This window comes from Scyliorhinus torazame, chromosome 9 (genome assembly GCF_047496885.1).
Source record: "Scyliorhinus torazame isolate Kashiwa2021f chromosome 9, sScyTor2.1, whole genome shotgun sequence".
NCBI classification, from domain to species: Eukaryota; Metazoa; Chordata; class Chondrichthyes; order Carcharhiniformes; family Scyliorhinidae; genus Scyliorhinus; species Scyliorhinus torazame.
Window position 1 is genome coordinate 254,033,431 of NC_092715.1, and position 25,484 is coordinate 254,058,914.

Here is a 25,484-nt window from a genome sequence, read left to right on the forward strand (position 1 = left end):
GCCGAAACGTGCGGCTAGCTCATCCCTGCCGCAACCGGCGTTTGGATAAGTTAAAGGTAATCAGGCAGAGGTAACATGGTTTTGTGAAAGGAAAATCATGGTTAACCACTGTATTAGAGCTCTTTGAGGAAGTAGCCTGTGCTACGGACACAGTTAACTAATGGATGTACTTTGCTTAGATTTCCAGAAGGCATTTGTTAAAGTGCCACCTCAGAGGCTGTTGCAGGAAATAATAATAATATAATCTTTATTGTCACAATAGGCCTACATTAACACTGCAATGAAGTTACTGTGAAAAGCCCCTAGTTGTCACACTTCGGCGCTTGTTCGGGTACACAGAGGGAGAATTCAGAATGTCCAAATTACCTAACAGCACGTCTTTCGGGACTTGTGGGAGGGAACCGGAGCACCTGGAGGAAACCCACGCAGACGGGGGGAGTACATGCAGACTCCTCATAGACAGTGACCCAGGCCGGGAATCGAACCTGGGACCCTGGAGCTGTGAAGCAACAGTGCTACCCACTGTGCTACCGTGCTGCCTGCAAACATCTGCTCCAGGTGTGGAAATAAAAGCTTATGTTACAGGGGGTAACATATTGGCATGGATAGAAGATTAGCTGACGAACAGGAAGCTAAGAGTAGGCATTAAATGGGACTTTATCAGCTTGACAGGTGGTGTACCATTGGGATCAATGCTGGGACCTCAATTATTTACAATTTACTTGGATGAAGGGATTCAATGGGTGGTTGCCAAATTTGCTGATGACACAATGACAGGTAGGAAAGCAAGTTGTGAAGAGGACACAAAGAGGCTACAAAAATAGGTAGATTAAGTGAGTAGGTATACATCTGGCAAATGGAAGTATAATTTGGGAAAATGTGAAATTGTCCATTTTGGCAGGAAGAATATAAAAGAACGTTCATCTAAATGGTGAGAGATTGCAGAGCCCTGAGGTGAAAAGGGATCTGGGTGTTCTCATACCACAAAATGTTAGTATGCAAGTACTACAAGTAATTAGAAAAGCTAATAGAATGTTATAATTTACTGTGATAGGGATTGAATACAAAAAGTGATGCTTCAGTTGTACAGGGCACTAATGACACTGTCTTTGGAGCACTGTGTACAGTATTGGAGAACTTACTTAAGGAAGGATGTAAATGCGTTGAAAGCAGTTCAGAGGTTTACTAGATTAATACGTGGAACGGGTGGGTTGTCTCCCAGGGAAGATTGGACAGGGCTTATATCCACTGGCATTTTGAAGAGTAAGAGGTGATGTGAACAGAAACACAAAATCCTGAGGAGTCTCAACAGGGTAGATGCAGAGAGAACATTTCCTCTTGTGGGAAGATCCAGAATTAGGGATTGCCCATTTAAAACAGAGAGGTGGTGAAATTTGTGAGTCTTTGGAACTCTCTTCCTGAAAAGGCGATGGAAGCAGAGTCTTTGAAGAGGTGGATAGACTCTTGGTAAGCAAAGGGGTGATAGGTTATCGGGGGTAAGCGGAATGCAGATTGGAGGTTACTGATTAGCCATGATCTCATTAAGTGGCAGAGCAGTCTCGAGGTTTCGAATGGCCTATTCCTTGTTCGTGCGTCCATAACTTTTCATACTTGAAAGAAGTATCAGAAAGGCCAGTCATGAATCCTCATTTTAATCGGAAGGTTGTCGCCTTGTTCTGGATCATTTCAAAACCAATCGAAGGTCACGTTGTCAATAAAATACATTCTAAACCATGATTTTGCCCCTCCATTCTACTTCCACCACCAAATTATTGGTCTTACCATTTTCTTTGGCAAAATTGTAAATATCGTTCAGTGTGTTTAAGTCTGTTGCTGGACACTTCGCCACACATAATGCCTTGGATTTAATTTTGAAAGCAGTAACGTCCAAGTCACAGGGATCCAAGAAAAAAACATACCTGAGGGAGAAAGAAAAATGTAAACAAATGTTAAAGCAGAAAAAGCACAGCTCTATTTTCCCTTTAATTCCTTTTCCATCAACTAAAATCCAATATTGGAACAAAGTTATTAAAATTCTCTGCCTTTATTTTAAAATCCCTCCATGGCTTTCCCCATCTGTCATCGCCTCCGGCCCCGAGAGCCTTCAAAGTCTCTGCACGTCTCAAATCCTTGTAATGCAGAACAAGGCCAGCAGCAGCGGTTCAATTCCCGGACGAGCCTCCCCGAACAGGCGCCGGAATGTGGCGACTAGGGGCTTGTCACAGTAACTTCATTGAAGCCTACTTGTGACAATAAGTGATTATTATTATTATTATTATCCTGGCCTCTTGAGCATTTACCATTATCACGGCTCCACCACTGGCATCTGCGCCTTTAGCTGCCCAAATCCTAGATTCTGGAATTTCCTTAAGCCTCTCCATGCATCTTGCTCTCGCTCCCTCTCTCTCTTCCTTTAAAATGACCTCAAAACATGCCTCTTTGACAAGTCCTTTAGCCACCTGTCCGAATATTTTCACAGTAACTTTGTTGCAGTGTTAATGTAAGCATACTTGTGACAATAATAAGGATTATTATTATTTCGGCTCAATGTCAAATTTTGTTAGGTAATCAAACGTGAAGCAGGATGGTGATATTTTGCCACAGAAAAGGCGCTATACACAAGTAAGCTGTTGTTTTGAATGGCTGTAAGTGAATAATGACTGCTGCCTGGTGATGATATGAAAGATTCAGCATTGTTTGCAGACCGTTAATGGCCACTTGTCACAGCTTCCCATTACTCTACTTAACCCACCTCAAGCAGATTTTTATTCGCCCCAATATGGATTTGGAAGGATGTTGATATCATGTTCCTTGCATTGCTCCAATATCAATTCAACCTTTTGACACATTAAAGCCTTTCAGCAGTCTGCAGCCAGTTAGGGCGGCACGGTAGCACAGTGGTTAGCACCGTTGCTTCATAGCGCCAGGGACCCGGGTTTGATCCCCGGCTTGGGTCACTGTCTGTGCGGAGTCTGCACGTTCTCCCAGTGTCTGCGTGGATTTCTTCTGGGTGCTCCAGTTTCCTCCCATAGGTCCCGAAAGAGGTGCTTGTTAGGTGAATGGGACATTCTGTATTCTCCCTCCGTGTACCCGAACAGGCGCCGGAGTGTGGCAACTGGGGGATTTACACAGTAACTTCATTGCAGTGTTAATGTAAGCCTACTTGTGACACTAATAAAGATTATGTAAACAAATACCACAACGCAATGGTGTTTTTGGTAATCAGTTGATGATTATAATGAATATTCCTGGATAACAACTGCAATGACGCGGCACCAACAAAGGCAATGGTTGTAAAGGACTTGTGATAACCTTAGGATGCAAGAAGCAATCTATCGTCGCAAATGGTTTGTTTTCTCTCACATCTTGCAACTCCGTCACAATCTTGCTGAGAATAGTTAGAACCAAATAATTTTGTTCAAAAATATCTGCACAGGAGTGATGTTTCAGAAGCGATATTGAGAGAATCAAGAGCACTGGCAGATCCACGAGTAATTAGTTCAACCTCAGCATCATACCAGGAAGTCAAAGTGGTCGGTTAACTTGTTCTGGAGAAATCTTAGAGCCACAGGTACAATGATTTAAAAATCAAAACGAAACTTACGTCTTCAAATATAAGTAGGCATTTTTTTTAAAATGCTACAACTCTAAATTAATCAAATAAAAATGCTCCGAGCACACATTTGATTTGCAAGATCTCTCTTCAGATAAATGTCTTCAACAGGATGCCAAACCTTTATGAGAAAGGTTATCTGAGAGTTTAATGGACTGTAATATTTTTGGTTATTTTGCAGTGCGGCAAAGAAGCTGTTGGGGACTGTGGGGAAGGGAGGGAGAAATGAAAGATAAGTAGAAATTTAGAACAAACTATCTCAACCAAGGAAAACTTTATCAAATGAGGAAAATGTTGGCAAAGTTTCAAACCAGAAACAAAATGTGCCGTATAATATCTAGTATTGTCTTTGGGTTCCTTCCGAATCACACTCCAGACCTCATTGCAGCCTTGCTCCAAACGCGGACCAAGAAATGCTGAATTTCAGAGGCAAGGTCAAAGTAATTACTCTGGGCATCAGGACAGCATTTGAATCAATGCGTCAGAGAAGCCATGGTAAAACTGGAGTCATTGGAAACCAAGAGTAAAACTTTCCATTGGGTGGAGTCATGCGGAACACAAAGGAAGATGATTGTGGTCGGAGGTCAATCATATCAATCTTGACAACTGCTGCAGGAATACCTCAGTGCAGTGTCCGAGGCCCAACCATCTTTAGCTGCTTCTTCAATGATCCTTCCCCTGTTATGGGGTCAGAAGTGGGAATGTTTTCAATGTGATGTTCGCACAGTGTTATATTCCATTCACAACTCCTCTGAAAATTAAGTGATCCATGCCACATGCATCAAGACCTGGATGGCATTCAGCCTTTGAATGATAAGTGGCATAACGTTTATGTCAATGACCACTTCCAACCACCGTCCTTCATATCCAACGGCATTATCTCCGTTGTATCCCCAACCAACAACACTCCAGGTGTCAACATTGACCAGAAAGTAGCAGGACCAGCCACAGAAATACTGTGGCTACAAGAACAGGTAAGAAGCTTGGGTACTCTGCAGTCAGGAACTTGTCTTCTGAATCCCTAAAGCCTGGTCAGCATCTACGAGGCACAAATCAAGAGTTATGATGGAATACTCTGATCTCGCCCGGACGACTGCAGCTCCAACAACACTCAAGAAGCTCAACATCATTCAGATGCCGTCATGCACCCCATCCACCAGCGCATGGAGCATAGTCTGCACCATGCACAAGATGCACTGCAGCAAACTGCCAATACTTCTTCAAAAACTCAGCAAATTCTACCAGCTGGAAGCACAAGGCAACTGGAGCATGGCAACGCCACAACCTCCAGCTTCCCTTCCAAATCGCACAGCATCTAGACTTGGAAAGATGTCCCTGTTCCTTCATAGTCGCTGAGTCACAATCCTGGAACTCCCTAACAGAACTATGGGTGTAACCTCACCACACTGTGGATTGCAGTGGTTTAAGAAGCAGGGTAATCTAAAGTGATGAGCAATAAATGCCGGTGGCACCCATATTGTGAAAAATGATGAGGTTAGAACAAAGTAGAAGTGGAGGAAGATGTACTAGGAGAGAAACATTTGGGTAAAGAGCTGCAAAATACTGGAGCAAAGCAGAGGAAAAGCTGGCACCAATGGAATGGAGCATATTGTAAACAAGAGCCTGAACAGCAAGGCCGTGGGGTAAGAGAGCTGGAAAAGACAGGAGTCACAGGCTACAACTGGATACCTGGATAAATTGGAAGTTTTGGGCTCAGGAGGCCAATGATAGGAACGCTGGAGAGGTCAAAACTGGAGGTAAAAAACATGGGCAAGGCATTGAGATGGTGGGAAGCAAGATAAGAGTCAGAGCCTGGCAATATTATGGAGGTAGAAATGATGGATTGTAAATAAGGTTTGAAGCTTAATTCAAAGCACCAATGTCACACTCCTGATTCAGAACAAGACAGCAACCGGAATGTGCAATAACATTAGAGATTAGGGTGTGAAAGGTCTGTCAGAAGTCAATCATAATGGATTTGGGTATGCAAATGCTAAGCTCCAAAATGTTCTAATCATCACACCCAAAGCTTGCTGAAGGGTTTATTTCTTCATTCCACATTCTACACCTCTGGAGGCAGAACCAGTAGTGATACTTGAGAGTTGAGGAGACAGACAGTCTTCATATGGGAACAGAGAACCTACCATCAGGCCAAACCCCCGATTACCTTTCTCCGAAACTACCTAATTTGCAATACTTGGAGGCCATTTTTATCAAGGGATCTTCAACACTGTTCCTGCATGGAGCTTCAAAATACGTTTAGGCATCTCAGCTGCTAAATCGAGAAATGAAGTTGTGTGTTCTGCATTACCAGGCTACACATTCATATTTCACATAATATGTCACACCCCAAGTTTCTAACAAAATCTCTCAAGTATGGAAGGTATGGGGTCTAGCATGGTCTGTGGTGTAAGAGTTCACTTCATTCTGGAATACTGATGATATATTTACTTATTGTTTGTTTGATCAAGGCCACTCCATTTTTCTCCTTCCACTTTGACGTTCTTTTGGCCGCAAATGTTTCCATAAGTATCATAGCCGTACACCAGCCGCTGTGCTGCTCCAGAAGCTATTGCAAAGCCACAAATGATAACCTGAAACAGAACATACCACAGGCTTGATATCAAATCCTAATCATAGCATTAGAATGCAAACTGCTTCACTCAGTTCGTGTAGTCACAGAAAATGGACAGAAACATACATCAGCAATGCCCAATTTGACAGCACATGTCTGTCAATTTGTTCACCTGGGTTAATTGTGTATCAACTCTGTTTAGTTATGCGCAGGGGGAGGGTGTTGATTAGGATTTCACTTGAACAAATATATAAACTGCGGTGCGTTCGAGTTAGGAGGTATATGCTGGCAATGTTTCAGTTTGCAATTAAAATGTAAGATTGGCCGTCTGTCATCATCCTTCCTCACCAACTTGCTTTCTCATGCAGAACAACCGGTGCATGAATAGGCTAAAAAAAACCTGGAGAGCCACACTGGATGGGTTTTGTCTACCTGTGCCAGCACACCATATTTTGGGGGGTTTGTGAAATCTTTCATTACTATTTTTGTTCCTGTTAAAATCTCTTCGGCTTAATTTAAAACAGCAGTTAAGTGCTGTGTGGAAAATCCCAGATTCAATGGGCTGATGCTGAATTAGTTGATGCTATCGACCAGGAGAATAGAGACATTGCAGTCGATCTCCGAATTAAAAACTTGGATGAGGGAGGGGAGTGACAGGGCAGGGAGGAAATACTCCCCACGCCCAATCATGACCTAGCGATCACTAATGGAAAATATGTACTTGTGGACAGTAGGAAGTGCGCAGCTTAAGATCTCTCTATTCCCACTTCGCCAATTAGTCTGCAGGCATCTGCTGTCTGGGTTTAAAAGGTGAAAATTCTATTTGAGACACACCAGAGAACGGTAGACACCTGTGGAATTATGACCCATAGCTGCTGGATCTGCCTTAAAAACAAGTCAGGACAAAACTATAGGGGTGGGACGGGGAAAGAAAGTGTGGAGGGAGGGCGGGGTGGCTAAACAACCGAAAAAAAAAAAATCAGAGGGGCGCTGAGAAGTTGCAACACTCAGCTCTGGAGCAGCTTAAGGAGTATGGAAGCTTTTGCCCTCTGGTAAAAACACAGGGCTGAGCATGACGATGCAGTTAAATCATGAGCTGACACGCAGTGGCCTGTAAACTCGTTACACTGCTCGCACAGAGCTTCCAGTCAATTCAGTGAGGTTTTCAGAAAGGCTGCAGAAACTCAGATAAACAGCCTTGTGTATTCCCCTTCATGTGAGGGAGAACCGATTAATGCAAGTTTGGTCTGGTTCCCTCAAGTCACGCCTTTGTACGCAAATTAACATGTGCCTCCCTGCTTGTTGCTACTTCTTAAGGCAGCATGACACACGGCTGTTGGTAATAGGCCAGAAATATATCACAAAGAAACACTGGCCTGAAAGAATAAATATAATTCCCCTCCCCTTCTGCCCAAACAGATGTTGTCAACTGCATATTCCTCCACTAAGGATGTAAAAGTCGACCCGTCCAGGAATTTGCCTATATTTTTTCTTTATTTTTCTCATGGGATCTGGGCGTCGCTGGTAAGGTCAGCACTTGTTGCCCAGCCTCAATTGCCCTCGAACTGAGGGGCCTGATAGGTCATTTCAAAGGGAAATTATGAGTCAACCGTTGCTGTGGTCTCGAGTCACATGTAGGCCAGGATGGCTAAAATGTCCTTTAGGGAAGGAAACCTTCTTTGCAATTTCACAGAATCCCCGTCGTGCAGAATGAGGCCATTTGGGCCAACGGTCTGCTCCGGCCCTCCGAAAAGGCACTCTACCGGGGTCCACTCCCCCGCCCCAGCCCCAAACCAACCGACACATCTCTGGACTCTAAGGGGCAATTTAACATGGCCAACCTACCTAACCTGCACGTCTTTGGACTCCGAGTAAACCAGAGCACTCGGAGGAATCCCGCGCCGAGGGCCCGTGTTTGATCCCCGCCCCGGGTCACCGTCTGTGAACAAGTTTGCACGTTCTCCCCGTGTCTGCATGGGTCTTACCCCCAAAGCCTAAAAAGATGTGCAAGGTAGGTGGATTGGCCACTCTTTTGAGGTCCACCAACAAAAAAGAAAGGAGACAAACTGAGGGACTAAGCAAAAAAAGGGCCGCTCCTGTTAGGGGCACTGCCCGAACATAACAAAGATCAATGGATTTTGCTAAATTGCCCCTTAATTGGAAAAAATTCAACAACAAAAAAAAAAAAAAAAAAGGAAAAGTTAAGAAGTGAAATCTGTGAAAATATTCATCGCGTAGCCCAGATTAGCAAATGGAATCAAATTATCACACAAGGATCTGGAAATTGGAGGTGGTGGCACTTTTGGATTAAAACGCTTTATTTCTAGAAGGAATAGAATTAAGAAAAATAAGGTAGTTATGCTAAACCTAAATCAAGCTTTGCTTAAAACACACTTAGAAACCTGTGCACAGCTCTGGTCACCATGCCATTAAAAGGTGTAATGTAGAAATTGTTATATTTTATATCTGTTGCAGTAAGATTTTTCAAAGCCTGGGTTAACGTATATATTTGTTGCAGTAATATTATTAAAGAACCTAAGTTAAACGTACCTAGACTGTGTGTCTACTAATGCTGTAATCATAAAGAGTCATAAAAGGGGAGATAACGATTGGTTCCAAACACATACTTGGTTGCAAAAAAGGGCTAATGGATTCATGTTTTGGTTGCTGAAAATTCCCTCGAGTTTAGATGCTTTTATGAGGTCATGGAACTTAATGAGGTAGATGATGTAAATAATGGGAGGAGCCAGATCTGTCTGCAGAATTGCAGTCTGTTATAAGTTGAACGATAGTTTTGCCAAACGCCGTTAGGTTGAGCAGAAGTGTACTGGATCTGCCCTTGAAAGGAACTCTCTCCAAAGGTCCCTAGACAGCTAAGCAACGAACCCGTATTGTTAACTTTATTTATAAGTGGCAATTGAACTGTATTGGGTTGCTTAATTGGGGTTAGTGGCAGGTATAGATAGTGGCCGGGATTCCCCAATCCCACGGCCAAGTTCTCACATGAAAAGCGGCGCGAGCCACTCCGGCGTCAACAATCCTCAAATGTCTGGTATTCACCCCTTCCTAGGGGACTAGTAGGGCCCCTGCGTGGTCCCTGCTGCTCCAGCGCTCGAAGCCCGGCGCACCATGGCCGGTGCGACTTTGAGCATGCGCGTGGGTTCCAGTCTCCACGCCGGCCCCCGGGCAATATGGCGGAGCCCAACAGGGGCCCGGTGCGGAGGAACATGGGCCCCCCACGGAACGAGCCTGCCTGTAGGCCCCAATCGCGGGCCAGGCCTCCATGAAGGCCCCCACCCCCCGGGGTCGGATGCCCCCGCCCCCCCCCCCCCCCCCCCCCCCCCCCCCCCCCCCCCCCCCCCACCCCCCCCCCCCCCCCCCCCCCCCCCCCCACCAGGATGGCCCCCCGCAGAGCCAGAACATCCAAGGTCACGCCGGGTAAGACCATACGTAACCTACGCTGGCAGGACTCGGCGGGCACTCGGCCTGTCGAGGCCTGGAGAATCGCCGACGGGGAGGGGGGGGCGCTTTCAACGGCCCCCAATCGGGCGGCGGCGATCCCGCGGGCAGCTGAGAATCGGTGCCGGAGAATCAGCGAGCCGGCGGCAGAGCGGCGGGGCGCGATTCTCACGCCTGTCGGGGAATCCCAGCCACTAAGTTTAAGTTTTTCCTTGTGCGTAAGAACTGTGTAACTGATAATCGTAAAGCTATTTCCTTTGATATTAATGCGGCTAATGCTGTGTTTAAATTAAAGTTTATTTTACAGTAAAGGATACCTATTGGGCAGAGTCATCACTCCTGGGCTGAAGTGTCCTTTCCTGTCAGTTTTACAAATTTTTTAAATTTTTTTTTTAATTGTTTGGGGTTCTCGTCTGGTATTGTAACAAATGCTGGGGTCTAGTTCAGTATTCTAACAAAAGATACAGAGACATTTACAATAGTGCGGAGAGGATTTACAAGAATGATGCCAGAAATGCATGGTTATACATTGTCAGGAAAGGATGGACAAGGCTGGGTCTCCTTTCTCTTGGACAAAGATGACTGGGGAGTGGGGGGGGGGGGGGGCCCAACGGAGGTCTTTAAAATTACAAAATGTTTAGCCGGAGTTGATGGAGAGAGATTGTTTCCTTTTATGGGAAAGGACCAGGCCAGAGACCACCATTATATCACCGGCACCGACGCGATGGGCCTTTTTTTGTAGACCTCAGTGACTCTAAAGCTCGTCTCCAAGCAGGAAATCAGAGGAAACTAAGAAGCATCTATATTCAGAGTTGTGTAAAAGTGAAACTCACTGCCAAGGGGGTGGTTGGGGTGATGCATTTAAAGGGGTAGCTAAGCAAGCACAAGGGATACGTGTATTGACGTTTATGATAAAAAGACGGACGATGAGGGTAGACGAAGCACAAGCGCTGGCATGGAGTGGTTGGGCCAAAAGGCCCGTTCTTGTGCCGCATATAGAACATAGAACATTACAGCGCAGTACAGGCCTTTCGGTCTCACGCAATCCTAACACCAGGTGCCATCCTTTTGTCACTGGCCATAAAATCAGAGCCAAAACATTAGTAATTCTGATAAACGAGTTCCTTCAAGAAAGAAAAATGAAGCTGAACTTACCATGCCAATGCAGAACAGAATAAGTATCAACAGCCACAGGATATCTGTGCAGCTGCGCTGCTCGATTGGCTTCCATTGTCTCGTGGAGTCCTAAACAAAAACAAATAGCCAGCTGAGCTGAATGGGGCCGTTCTCTTCAGGAATGATGACACAATAAAATCAGTTGGTCAAGTTCGACAAAGCTGTCGTTATTCAAATTGCAGAAGCCATGACAATAAATAGCTTTTCTTCACTAGGCAACTGTTCTCAAAATAGGACCCACAGATCACCCGGCATCCACAGTGACGTTCCTGCAGAGGGGCGAGCGTGTGGGGTGGTGGTGGAGGCATGCAGTTGTGTGGTGTGGCTAGCAAAGCAGATGAATGCTCGGACTGATGAGTGGGCAATGTGGATAACTGCCCAGGAAGCTGGAGACAGGTCTCGGATCTCGTTCTTGCCAGCATAAATCAATCTCAGGTTTACTGTTTCTTGATTAAGAAGCCAAACGTTTATGGTTCAACCACATTCTACAATTGAATCAACTTCATGAAAACAAGAAATATTGTTTTTTTAATATGGAATGATTTACGGGTGTCATTCTGAAACACAGGCGAGGCTGCACTGAGGAGCAGGCAGACCATCTCGCATATCTAAAATACCCATTTTCTTCAAACATTATTAAAACTCTTTACATGCAGCATTTTCGGAGTATTTTATAATGTTATGATTTAGATGGGGTATTTGCGATTACCAATCCATTTGAACGGGAATCTTTCAATGAAAAAGTTGGAGAATGTTGAATGAGGATGTAGCTATTGTTAGAGTTAACACCACAATTTACTCTCTTGTTCCCACCTCTCCTATACCCCTCGTCTTGTACTCAAGGACAGATACAATTTTGGAAAATAAGTGCAATTCAAACTGGATACGTCTCGGTAAAACCATCTCCGCCAAACGATAATTAACCAGGATTCTGCTCTTCCCACCCACACCTTACATGTCTACCAAATTGTGAAATAGTACACGGTGTATCTATGCAATAGGCCGTAAGAATGGAAATAAAGCTCCCCTATTACAATCTTGATAGGAGTCAGATACCAAGTCTCATCCCACCTCGATTTTAATTTTTGTAATTTTATGGGAAGGAAACATTTGTGGTTAAAGTCACTTTCGGTCTGGTCACATTCTATACATTTGAAATTGCAATTACAGCCCAGAGACTGTGAATCGTAGATCGTGTATGACACTCTCACTTTGAATCTTTCTGATGGTCAGGTAACAAACGCAGTGGCCGGCTGTACATTGTAACTAGCTCACTGGATATGGGGTTGGCCATTCCCACTGAAAAGAAAAGTGACGCTGAGTCACCTTCTTCAATATAACTAACTGACTGACTTGTTCGGCTAATTCAGAGGGCAGTTAATTGTCAACCACATTACTGCTCGCCGAAGTCACGTATAGGGCAGAAAGAGCAAGGACCAACGTGCCCTTTAGATTTTGAAGGGAGTGCAGGATGATTTGTTTAAATGTGTGGCCCCTTTAAATGTTCGTTTTTGCGTGGCCGCACTTGCACTGCGAAAGGGCCCACCTGTACACAGCCTGTGTGGGGGCTTCAGATTGATGCAGGCCTTACAGGGAACAATGCCAAGTGCAGTAAGATTTCTTTCCTTAAAGCCATCAGTGAACCAGCTTAATTTTTAAAACAACAATCCAGTAGTTCCAGTCACATTTTTTCAATTTATTTTGTTTTTTAAATTTCAGATTTATTCAAATTAAATTTAAAATTCCCTAGCCGCTCTGGTGGGATTTAAACTCACGTCAAAGCCTCTGCATAATTAGTTCAGTAACAAAACCATTATCCCACGGTAGGCCACGTGTAACTCATTGGTATCTCCTCAATACAAAGCACAGTATTTGTGCAGTTAGCTGGGCACAAGCTCGTGCTTGTAGCTTCGTTCAGCTAAAGGCACTGTCCGGAGGCGATAAAGTTGGACAAACATTATTTCCTAAAATACAAGGGTGACAGATCACCAAAATGGGAGGGCATTACTTTGCACAATGTGCTTCCTGCACACACATAGCTTGTAGCTTTCTTGGAAACTACACACCAAGCACAAACGAAAAGGCAATGAGTGCATTATAAATAGGTGGTTTGCGCAAAGGTCTCCAAGAGGCAGGCCAGCATTTTAGTTCCTCAGCGTATCTTGCAGAAAATGTCCAAAAAGTGCTTTGCACACTTGAGACAAATCAGGGTGGCTCTCGCACTTCCTGTGTGTGTGTGTGTGTGTGTGTGTAGCAGAATCTGCAGGTCCACACCCTGACTCATTTTCTGTTCATCACTTCCTGGTTTCCTGGCCTGCTTGCGCCCAGCGAGCCACAATTCCTATAGAGCACCAAAATGCAAAGCGATCTTAAAGAAAGGATCACAGAAATCCCAAATCAGCAGTGATAAATATAAATATAAGACAGTCACTGGTAAATACAACAAAAGTTTGGGAGAAATTCCCTTAAACAGAGGGTGGAACTCACTACTGAATGGATAAGGTGAACGGCAGAGATAGATTTGAAGGAGAAGCTGGATAAATACATGAGAGAGAAAGGAATAGATGGTATCGGACGAGGCGAGTTCAGGTTGGAAGAGATTAGTGCAAAGCATAAATGGCCAGGTGCAGTTTCATTAATTCTATGTAATCCCTGTAAACCAGTTACTTTCAAATGTAAGTTATTTATCAGCAGCTATGTACACAACAAGATCACATCAACTGCGGGGTGATGAATGGACAGTTAACCTCTCTTTGTGCCATTGGTTAAGAAGAGCTTGTTGACCAGAACGCAAGACCTGCCCGATCCTTGGGTGTACCATGGGTCCGAGGCGGCCTGGGGTCTTCCTCAATACCATGTCTGAAGGACGGCATCCCGGACATAGCAACCATCAGTGCAAGAATGGAGTATGAACCTGGACGATCGTCAAACGGAACTTCAACCCATAAGTCCTGACTCAAAAGGCGTGGGTGCTACATCCTGAGCTCGCTCGCATAAGCTCCAAGAAGAGCAATGCTGCACCAGTGGCATCGAGCTAAACAATTAATGGCTTCCGTCCTCCACTATTTCCAAAGACTAATGCCATTGTAGAGCCAGTGGGAATGAATTGATAAGATTCTGGTGGGTGGAGGCTGTCAAGATTTTGTATGTTCCAGTTCAAACCTGTGCTGCAGCAAATACAAAGGCCTCTCCGTAAAGGATTGGGTTTACTCTGGTGTTAAATGCTGATAATTAGTACTTTCAGTCCGCGCTATAGCAACCAGAATGCAGCTGTGAAAAATACACTTTGGTGAACACCAATTGAATAAAGAGAACTAAAAAGACCACGGTGATAGAAGTAGTGGGTGGAGGAAAGCAAGAGGAAAACTAAACGGTGAAGAACCTAGAAAACTATTGGTAATGTGTTTGTTGCAACAAGTTATCACCCTTGCTGCAGCCCGCTAAGGTTATCAAGGAATCGATTTTTAAAAATAAATGTAGAGTGTTCAATTCATTTTTTCCAATTAAGGGGCAATTTAGCGTGGCCAATCCACCTAGCCTGCACATCTTTGGGTTGTGGGGCAAAACCCACGCAGACACAGGGAGAATGTGCAAACTCCACACGGACAGTGACCCAGAGCCGGGATCGAACCAGGGACCTCGGTGCTGTGAGACAGCAGTGCTAATCACTGCACCACCCTGTCGTCCTGTTATCAATGAATCTTAGGGACCATTGGAAGTAATATGTATATTTTTTAATTATTACAATTTTTACGGGATGTGGGCTTCGCTGGCTAGGCTAGCATTTGTTGCCCATTGCTAATCACCCTTGAGAAGGTAGTGATTTGCCGCCGCCTTGAACTGCTACAGTCCATGTGGTGTAGGTACACCCACAGTGCTGTTAGGGAGGTAGTTCCAGGATTTTGACCCAGCGACAGTGAAGGAGCAGCAATATATTTCCAAGTCAGGATAATGAGTGACTTGGAGGGGAACCTCCAGGTGGTGGGGTTCCCATGTATCTGCTGCCCTTGTCCTTCTAGATGGTAGTGGTCGTGGGTATGGAAGTACTGCCTCAGTAGCCTTGGTGAGTTCCTGCAGTGCATTTTGCAGTTGGTACACGCGGCTGCTACTGTGCGTCGGTAGTGGAAGGATTGAATGTTTGTGGATCAGGCGCCACTCAAGTGGGCTGCTTTGTCCTAGATGGTGTTGAGCTTCTGGAGTATTGGGGCAGCACTCAACCAGGCAAGTGGGAAGTATTCCACCAAACTCATGACTTGTGCTTTGTAGGTGGTGGACAGGCTTTGGGGAGTCAGGAGGTGAGTTAACCGCTGCAGGATTCCTAGCTTCTGACCAGCTCTTGTAGCCACGGTATTTATATGGTTTGTTCAGTTCAGTTTCTGGTCAATGGTAACCCCCAGGACGTTGATAGTGGGGGATCCAGTGATGATCATGCCATTGAATGCCAAAGGGCAATGGTTTGATTCTTTCTTATCGGAGAGGGTCATTTCCACTTGTCAGCCCAAGCCTGGATATAGTCTAGGTCCTGCTCCATTTGCATGTGGGCTGCTTCAGTGTCTGATTATCACGAATGGTTTGGAACATCATGCAATCATCAGCGAATATCGCCACATCTGGACGCAAGGTAATCAATGACGCAGCTAATGATGGTTGGGCCTGGGACACGACCATGCGGAACTCCTGCAGTGATGTCCCGGGACCGAGTTGACTGATCTCCAACCACCACAACCCTCTGCCTTTGTGCCAGGCATGACTCCAACCAGTGGAGAGATTTTCCCCCCTGATTCCAATCAACTCCAGTTTAGCTAGGGCTCCTTGATGCCACACTGAATCAAATGTGCCTTGATGTCACTTTCATCTCATCTCTGGAGTTCAGCTCTTTGGTCCAAGTTTGAACCAAGGCTGTAATGAGGCCAGGAGTTGAGTGACCCTGGCGGAACCCAAACTGTACGCCAGTGAACAGGTTATTGCTAAGTGCCCCAGAGACTATAGTGAGAGTATGTTTTTTTTTAACCATTTTGTCCCTCTTCCCCACTTCCTCATCTTTGAAACTTCACTCAGCTCACAAAGCTCCATTTTGAATCAAACCAACAGCTGATAACAAATTGAAGCTTCTGTATGCAAGTCACTTCGAGTTCTAATGACAAAATGGCGCTTCCAGGAAGAAACACTCTCATTAACTCAGGGCAGTACTGTAGCATAGTGGTTAGCACAGTTGCTTCACAGCTCCAGGGTCCCAGGTTTGGGTCACTGCCTGTGCAGAGTCTGCACGTTCTCCCTCTGCCTGGGTGGGTTTCCTCCGGGTGCTCCGGTTTCCTCCCACAGTCCAAAGATGTGCCAGGTGAGGTGGATTGGCCATTCTAAATTGACCTTGGGTGTCCAAAAAGTTTGGGTGGGGTCACTGGGTTACGGTGGTAGGGTAGAGGTGTGGGCTTGGGTGCGGTGCTCTTTCCAAGGGCCGGTGCAGACTCGATGGGCCGAATGGCCTCCTTCTGCACTGTAGATTCTATGATTCTATGAACTAGGGGAGGAAATGAAGCAATGGTCCATTTCACCACACAAGTATCCGCTATAGCTCAGTTGGCTGTACTCTTGCTTCGGAGTCACATGGTTCTGGGCTCAAGTCCCACTTCACGCCACATGCTCAAGAAGCAAGGCTGACGCTGAAATGCGGGTTCTTTCAGCATGTTGCCACACTTTTCACTCTTCTTTCCAAGTGTAGCGCACAATGACTTAGGAGAGAGACGAGTAGAGATGAAGTCGATGAGGCTTTATTAAGCGAGACTTGTCCCCAGCAGTTCAGCAACAGAATGGAGCGGCGGGGAGAAGCTCGGGTTCTTATACTCAGCCTTCAGGGCGGAGCCAGGAGTCAACAGCCAACCAGGACCCAGGATCTGTCAGCCAATAGCATCACGGCTTCACAGTCCCACATGACCCCTAATACATACTACCACATTCACCCCTTGTTAAAAATGAACCCGGCGGGGTGGTGATTCGCATGGTGGTAGGGGTTTACAAGGCTGGTCCTGGGAGGAAAATTTTGGGCATGTTATTACAGTTTTAGCCCTACACTGGGCTATGTACAAGGTTTGTGGAACTATTTACAATATTAGTAAGAGAAAACATTTTTTTTTTGTTACAGTCCAACAACATTCTTGGTGTCACGCCGATGCCACGAGTCGAGCGGGCGGTCTGGTCTTCCTCGTCGATCGCCTCAGCCCCGGTGGTGGTGCAGGTGCTTGTTCCGGCGTTGTCGTCTCCGGGAGCGTTTCGGTGTTTGTTCCTGTTTCACTCCTGGGTGGACACGGGAGGAGGACCGATCCTCCCGGAAAGGGGGCGGTCGCGGGGTGCGCCGGTGGCAGGGAGTGGATGATCGGTGTCGGGGGGGTGTGTGTGTTGCCGGCGGGCACCAGGTCTCGCAGGGAGACCGTGTCCTGTCGGCCGTCGGGGTACGCCGTAGGCGTACTGCGGGTTCGCGTGGAGGTGAACCCTTTCGACCAACGGGTCAGACTTGTGCGCCCGCACATGTTTCCGGAGCAAGATGGGTCCTGGGGCCGCCAGCCAGGTCGGCAGCGACGTTCCGGAGGAGGACTTCCTGGGGAAGACAAGGAGGCGCTCATGAGGCGTTTGGTTAGTGGTGGTACACAGCAGCGACCGGATGGAGTGGAGAGCGTCCGGGAGGACCTCCTGCCACCGGGAAACTGGGAGATCCCTGGACCGTAGGGCCAGTAGGACGGTCTTCCAGACCGTGCCGTTCTCCCTCTCTACTTGCCAGTTCCCCCGGGGGTTGTAGCTGGTCGTCCTGCTCGAGGCTATACCCTTGCTGAGCAGGAACTGGCGCAGCTCGTCACTCATGAAGGAGGACCCCCTGTCGCTATGGATATATGTGGGGCAACCGAACAGTGTGAATATAGTGCTAAGGGCTTTAATGACTGTGGCCGCTGTCATGTCGGGGCAGGGGATGGCGAAGGGGAAACGGGAGTACTCGTCCACCACGTTCAGGAAGTATGTGTTGCGGTCGGTGGAGGGGAGGGGCCCTTTGAAATCCAGACTGAGGCGTTCAAAGGGGCGGGAAGCCTTGATCAGGTGCGCTCTATCCGGCCTGAAAAAGTGCGGTTTGCACTCCGCGCAGATGTGGCAGTTCCTGGTGACTGTACGGACCTCCTCCACGGAGTAGGGGAGGTTGCGGGACTTTATAAAATGGTAGAACCGAGTGACCCCCGGGTGGCAGAGGTCCTCGTGGAGGGCTTGGAGACGGTCTATGTGTGCGTTGGCACATGTGCCGTGGGATAGGGCATCGGACGGCTCGTTCAGCTTTCCGGGACGGTCCAAGATCTCGTAGTTGAAGGTGGAGAGCTCGATCCTCCACCTTAAGATCTTGTCATTTTAAATTTTGCCCCGCTGTGCATTATCGAACATGAAGGCTACCGACCGTTGGTCGGTGAGGAGAGTGAATCTCCTGCCGGCCAGGTAATGCCTCCAATGTCGCACAGCTTCCACTATGGCTTGGGCTTCCTTTTCCACTGAGGAGTGGCGGATTTCTGAGGCGTGGAGGGTTCGGGAGAAAAAGACCACGGGTCTGCCCGCTTGGTTAAGGGTGGCCGCCAGAGCTACATCGGAGGCGTCGCTCTCTACCTGGAAGGGGAGGGACTCGTCGATGGCGCGCATCGTGGCCTTTGCGATATCCGCTTTGATGCGGCTGAAGGCCTGGCGAGCCTCTGTCGACAGGGGGAAGGTAGTGGTCTGTATTAGCGGGCGGGCCTTGTCTGCATACTGGGGGACCCACTGGGCGTAATATGAAAAGAACCCCAGGCAACGTTTCAGGGCTTTGGAGCAGTGGGGGAGGGGAAATTCCATGAGGGGGCGCATGCATTCGGGGTCGGGGCCTATTATCCCATTGCGCACTATGTATCCCCGGATGGCCAGCCGGTTTGTGCTAAAAACGCACTTTTCCTCGTTGTATGTGAGGTTCTAGGCGTTCGGGGTCTGGAGGAATTTTTGGAGATTGGCGTTGTGGTCCTGCTGATCGTGGCCGCAGATGGTTACGTTGTCGAGATACGGGAACGTGGCCTGCAACCCGTGCTGGTCAACCATTCGGTCCATCTCCCGTTGGAAGACCGAGACCCCGTTCGTGACACCAAATGGGACCCTTAGGAAGTGGTATAGACGCCCGTCTGCCTCGAAGGCTGTGTACTTTCGGTCACCTGGGCGGATGGGGAGCTGGTGGTAGGCGGATCTGAGGTCCACGGTGGAGAAAACCTTATACTGGGCAATCCGATTTACCATGTCGGATATGCAGGGGAGACGGTACGCATCTAGCTGTGTGTACCTGTTGATGGTCTGACTATAGTCTATGACCATCCTTTGCTTTTCCCCAGTCTTTACTACTACCACCTGGGCTCTCCAGGGACTATTGCTGGCCTGGATTATGCCTTCCTTCAGCAACCGCTGGACTTCAGACCAAATAAATATCCGGTCCTGGGCGCTGTACCGTCTGCTCCTAGTGGCGACGGGTTTGCAAGCCGGGGTGAGGTTTGCAAACAAGGACGGCGGTTCAACCTTGAGAGTTGCGAGGCCGCAGATAGTGAGTGGTGGTATTGGGCCGCCGAATTGAAATGTTAGGCTCTGCAGGTTACACTAGAAATCTAATCCCAGTAATGTGGGCGCGCAGAGTTGGGGAAGGACGTAGAGCCTGTAGTTTTTAAACTCCCTCCCTTGCACCGTTAGGTTCGCGATGCAGAACCCTTTGATCTCTACGGAGTGGGATCCTGCAGCTAGGGAAATCTTTTGCATACTTGGATGGATGGTCAGAAAACAGCGTCTTACCGTGTCGGGGTGAATGAAACTTTCGGTGCTCCCGGAGTCGATCAGGCATGGTGTCTTGTGTCCGTTGATCAGCACCGTTGTTGTCGTCGTCTGGAGCGTCCAGGGCCGTGATTGATCCAGCGTCACCGAAGCCAGTCGTGGTCGTAGTGTCTCGGCGTCTTCTTCGGACCCCGTGGAGCCATCGATGCTGGGGTCCTTTGTTGTCATCCAAGATGGCGGCGTCCATGAATCGCACGCAGCCGGGGGTGGACAAAATGGCCGCCCCATGGATCGCACGTGGTCGGGGGTGGACAAAATGGCCGCCCCCATGAATCGAACGTGGCTGGGGAGTCACAAGATGGCGGCGCCCATCCTCCCCTCGTGGTGGCCGGGACCCAAAATGGCAGCGCCCGCGGGTCGCACATGGGGCGCTGGGGGGAGTTGGGGAGCATTTGGGATGCGCTGGGCTCGTCCTTCTCCGGGGATTGCGGCAACCCCCCAGGACCGGCACACAGCCGCGTAACGGCCCTTCTTGCCGCAGCTTTTGCAAATAGCTGCGAGGGCCGGGCGGCGCTGCCGGGGGTGTTTCGCTTGCCCGCAGAAATAGCAGCGGGCCCCCCCGGGATGATCTGGCGCCTTAACCGCGCAAGCCTGTGAGGGGGGGGGGGTTTGTCGCGACGGGAGTCCACGGAGCCCAAGGGGCTGCCGCGCGGTCGGGGCCATAGGCGCGGGCGTTTTGCGAGGCCACATCTAGGGAGGCTGCAATGGCCCGTGCCTCTGAGAGTCCTAGCGACTCTTTTTCTAAAAGTCTTTGGCGGATTTGGGGAGAGTTTATACTGCCACAAACGCATCGCGGATTAGCATGTCCGTGTGTTCAATCGCGTTCACCGGCGGGCAGCTGCAGCCCCGTCCCAAAATTAGCAACGCGGCGTAGAATTCCTCTAACGATTCTCCGGGACTTTGCCGTCTCGTTGCGAGTTGGTAGCGTGCGTAGACCTGGTTCACGGGGCGAACGTAGATGCTCTTCAGTGCTGCGAGCGCCATCGGGAAGTCCTCTGCGTCTTCTATGAGAGGGTAAATTTCCGGGCTTACCCCCGAATGCAGGACCTGCATTTTCTGGTCTTCTGTGATCCGGCCGGGGGCCGTTCGGAGGTAGCCTTCAAAACAAGCTTGCCAGTGTTTAAAAACTGCTGCCGAGTTCGCTGCATGGGGGCTGATCTCCAGGCATTCCGGGGCGATCCGGAGCTCCATAGTCCTTTAAGCTCGCTTAATAAATTGTAGCGCACAATGACTTACGAGAGAGACAAGTAGAGATGAAGTCGATGAGGCTTTATTAAGCGAGACTTGTCCCCAGCAGTTCAGCAACAGAATGGAGCAGCGGGGAGAAGCTCGGGTTCTTATACTCCGCCTTCAGGGCGGAGCCAGGAGTCAACAGCCAACCAGGACCCAGGATCTGTCAGCCAATAGCATCACGGCTTCACAGTCCCACATGACCCCTAATACATACTACCACACCAAGCAAGATTCCGCCAAGGTTACGGACATGGTGCGATTAAATGTGATTGGATTATCTAGGAGGAGAACTTGGCTTAATTACAGCAGCAATTTACTGCAGCCCAGATGATAGGAATTACGAGCAGCCAGTCAGCTAAGATGGGAGGTGAGTGGTGGGTGCGCGCATCACCACTGCACAAAACCTCCACCTTCAATTAATATCCCTAATCCTGAAGTACAATCCTGAATAACCAGCAGTCATTCTTTTCACACTGGCTTTGCCTATCATAACATACCGCAAGGCTTTAAAACCTTGCTGTGCGTCAAACCCTCCGGTGGTATTTTCAACTTTTGAAATCTTGCTACGCCACCTGAAACAAAATAAAGTGCAGTGTATTTCAGCAAATCCACAGCAGCAATCGGGTTAAGCAGCTTGGCTAACGGACTACACTTTGGAAGGCATGCAGCAATAAGAATAATCCTTATCCCTGCTACATCAATGAGATCACTCCTGCAAAGACTGTGTCTTCCACATCCCTCCCACAGTAAAGCTGGACAATTTTCTATCTGCAGTCTAACTAACGATGCACATAGTTTTGCAACTCCACTCTACTTTATTCAATCTCTAGTAAAACATTGGATCCTTCTCTATATCTGGAGTGATCCATTTGTGTGAATGAAGGCCAAAAGCCCAGCCCAGAAGTCAATTCAATTTGACACAGATTTGATAAATAACAAATACAAGCAAGTGATACATCTACCCTGCAACCCTGCAGAAGATTCATCGGATGACGAGGAGCTCCCATCTAGGTACTCCCTAATAGATTTCCTCTTCATTACATACATATTTCTGAAAATACACCTACTTGTACATTTCTTTGCCCAAACCGTTGTCACTCATCCTGACTCAGATTACTGGTTTTGCTGCAAAACCACAGTAACCGAAGGGACCCAGTTCTTAGCAGCATTGCTCAACATTGTGAAGCCTTTGATTTCCGAGTGTCCGGGTTCATCGGTTTCCCTCAGTCTTTGGCATTTCCCTAAATTAGTTTTTTTTTTAAATTGCAAAGCTGCTTAGTTAGCTGAATTCGATCTTTTCACTTTTGGTTTTACATCCATTTTACACAACCGTTCAATCATGGAACGAAACATTTTCCACCTACGCCAACGTTACCTTTCACTTTGCCACACACACACTGACAAGTCTATACTGGAGCGGTCCTCTATCCTTGGAAACCTGAACAGTTCCAAAAATATCTTTCTTAATCATCTATGTATTTTGGGACCAGTGCATCGACTCCTTGCTCTTTTGTAATACTTCCAAAGAATCCTGCACTGCATAAGGAGGTTATCGGCCCATCAAGTCTGCACCTACCCTGCAAAAGAGTACCCTAACCCTATCACCATAAACAAACTTAACATGCATATGTTTGGGCACTAAGGGGCAATTTATCATGGTCAATCCACCTAACCTGCATATCTTTGGACTATGGGAGGAAACTGGAGCACCCGGAGGAAACCCACGCACACACGGGGAGAACGTGCACACTCCACACAGACAGTCACCCAAGACTGGAATCGAACCTGGGACCCTGGCACTGAGGCAGCAGGGCTCACCACTGTTCTGCCTTGTTCTACTCGAAGGTACAGCATCATGATTTGAATGTTACATGGGCACCTCATCAGACAAGAGCAGAGAATGACCAGGGCTGCACTATTGCACTTCATTGCTCCTGGCCACCCAATGTGGAGGAGGAGAAGTCAGAGGCCCACAGCCACTGAGCACCACAGGGACTCGAGTTAACTGGATAATTGGCAGATGGGTGATTAACATTTTGCAGCTTGCTTTGTTTTAGGAGTTAGTTCTAGTTTCACTATTTCCCTCAAACAAAATAGGAGTCGCTTTGTGTGTCATCACACTGGGGATCGACTAAAGGCCTCCTTTTGGTTTAAATTTAGAAAACACAGCCTAAACTTTCTCAGACTGACAGAATACTTGCTACTGTTGTCAAGGCAACCCTTCTCACTATCACATTTTGTAACTTGACCGCTGCCTTTTAAAGAGGGGGCATCTCTGAATCTCAAAGCTTTCTGCATGATTTACTACATGGTATAGATAGAACTGAGGTAAATGCAAAACCAAAGCTGGCTGTCTGGTCCAACCTGTTTGATGAGTATTCTACACGAGCGGTAATCCTGAACCCATGTGACCACCACACTATTTTCAGAGCCGTTCAGTCCTGTTTTTAAACTACCTAATGCATTGTGAGATCTTGTGGGGCAGCGGGTCACGCTCCCACCTCTGGGCCAGAAGCCCTGGGTTTAAGTCCTACTGCAGAACTTAAGATGTTCATGGAAGGTGTGTTCACAATGTGGCCAAGCAGGTTGTCTGCAGATCCTTCCAATATGCCCAAAGGCATGCAGAAAAAGCAGGAGAGTTTGCGGGTCAGCCTTACCGCAGAAGGCAACAGCAAATCACTGCAGCACGTTGCTGTGCATAAGCAGGAACCAAACCAATGGAAGTCCATGTCTGCCAACCTTCTTTGGGCATGGCACCCGGAAAAGGAGGAATATATTAAACGGTTCATGATCTCTGCTTCAATCACTAACTCCAGTAACATATTCTACAGCTTCAGAACAGTGTGAAAAAAGAGATTCCTGCTGCCTAACACAAACATTTTCTCTTGAATCTGTGACCCTTTATTCCAGACCCTCAAACACTGGAAACAGTCTGTTTCTGCACACTCCTTCAGCAATCAACTCGTCGCTCATTCTTCTGTTCTCATCAGAACACCATCAGTTTTTGAGTCTGTCTTTGTATTACCACATAACAAATTGTGCCCGAACAAATCTGTGTTTTAACCTTGCCCATGCTTCGACCCCCTCTCTGTTGTGCAAAGCACTAAAGGACATACATCCTCTAACAAACAGGGGTCTTGATATTTAATATAAAAATTGACCATTACATCTCAACTTTTATTCCAGAACCAAAGAACCAGTTACCGTTTTCACTGGCCTCACCAACGAGGCGCCGCTTTTAATTTCTTGGTGAATCTTCACTACCCAACCCTCCCCCAACCAATCCTCTGCTCGCTCACGTCACTGACATTTCCAATCAACATAAAGAGGACTTGCATTTAATTAATATGTTTCACGTGGACTGCAGCGGTTCAAGAAGGCAGCTCACCACCACCTTCGCAAGGGCAATTAGGAATGGCCAACAAAAGCAGGCCTCGCCAGCGAAGCCCACATCCCGTAAAAAAATGTTTGTTTTTTTTAAATTACAAAAACCTTTGTTTTAACCGATATGTTCCACCTCACATTTACTGACATGAAGCTCTACCTGCCACTTTTTTGCCCATTCTATCATTTCAGCTAGCAATTAACCAACTTTGAAAATTTGAATTTCTTATGGTGCATCAGGATAACTCGAAAACTATTCCCACCAGCCCGATATCAAAATTGTTGACATACACAGTGAGCCAGAACAGACCATGTGGATGCACCACCTTCCATTTCTATCCACTCAAAACTCCCTTTTACTCCTCACCTAATTCCCTCAGTCTAACCACATTTTAAACCAGATGTACTACCTTCCGCTAGTTCCACATCCTCAATAATATTGTGACACTTTGTTGATTGCTTTCTCAAAGTCCATATAAAACACATCCACTGCATTTCCCAGGTCACCATATCTGTCACCTACTCGGGTTTGTGAAGTGTGGATATTCCTTTCCAAATTCATGTTGGTTCCTTCTCGTTTATCAAATATCGATAGAAAAGTAGATGTTGTGTCCAACTGAAATGTCCAGAATGACCCCGTCACAGAGGTTAAGATAAGTGACCGTATCCAGGTTAGTGCAGAAAGTGAGCACTATCTTGGGGTCTCTCACATCCTCCAACAAACAGAATGTTGAAAAATAATTTCCTTCCGTGCCCACGATGTGCCTCATCTGGTCTCAGAACCTCACCGCATTCTTTCAGCTTAAGCTAGCTTTTCAATTTTTTATTCCATTTTTAACCAATTGTAAAATGAGGTGAATTCTTTCGAACACTGAATTCACAAACATCTCTAAATCATGCAGGAGATTGAGAAATGCCGTGACTAAGCTATGCTATTAAAGCAAATGTTAACCCTGCTTTGCTAAGCTAGTTGTTTTAAAATGGTTGGACCAAGTGTGCCCAAAAGGGTGATGTGATGCGTTTAGTGTGTGGGTGAAGTGAGTCGGTGCGCTTCCCGCTTTGTGTGTGCCAGTTTGATCCTCATTTTCCACCCTAAATCTCCCCTTGTAAGTAAACAGCCTCTCCATCGGCAAGTCTTCCACTTTGTCTGCTTGTGGCGACACATGGAAATTGGGTCCTCCA

The 25,484-nt window shown here is 47.2% G+C and overlaps 1 protein-coding gene across 2 annotated transcripts in view; it reads right to left on the bottom strand.

Annotated features, from left to right (window-relative positions):
• Positions 1-25,484, bottom strand: part of LOC140429819 (choline transporter-like protein 1) — a 100,984-nt gene that overhangs the window by 67,207 nt on the left and 8,293 nt on the right. For both annotated transcript variants that reach the window (XM_072517271.1, XM_072517272.1), the window contains exons 2-4: positions 10,803-10,892; positions 6,065-6,207; positions 1,783-1,919 (exon numbers count right to left, since the gene is read on the bottom strand). In XM_072517271.1, the coding sequence (XP_072373372.1) occupies positions 1,783-1,919; positions 6,065-6,207; positions 10,803-10,892 (370 nt within the window). The remainder of the gene's footprint in view (positions 1-1,782; positions 1,920-6,064; positions 6,208-10,802; positions 10,893-25,484) is intronic.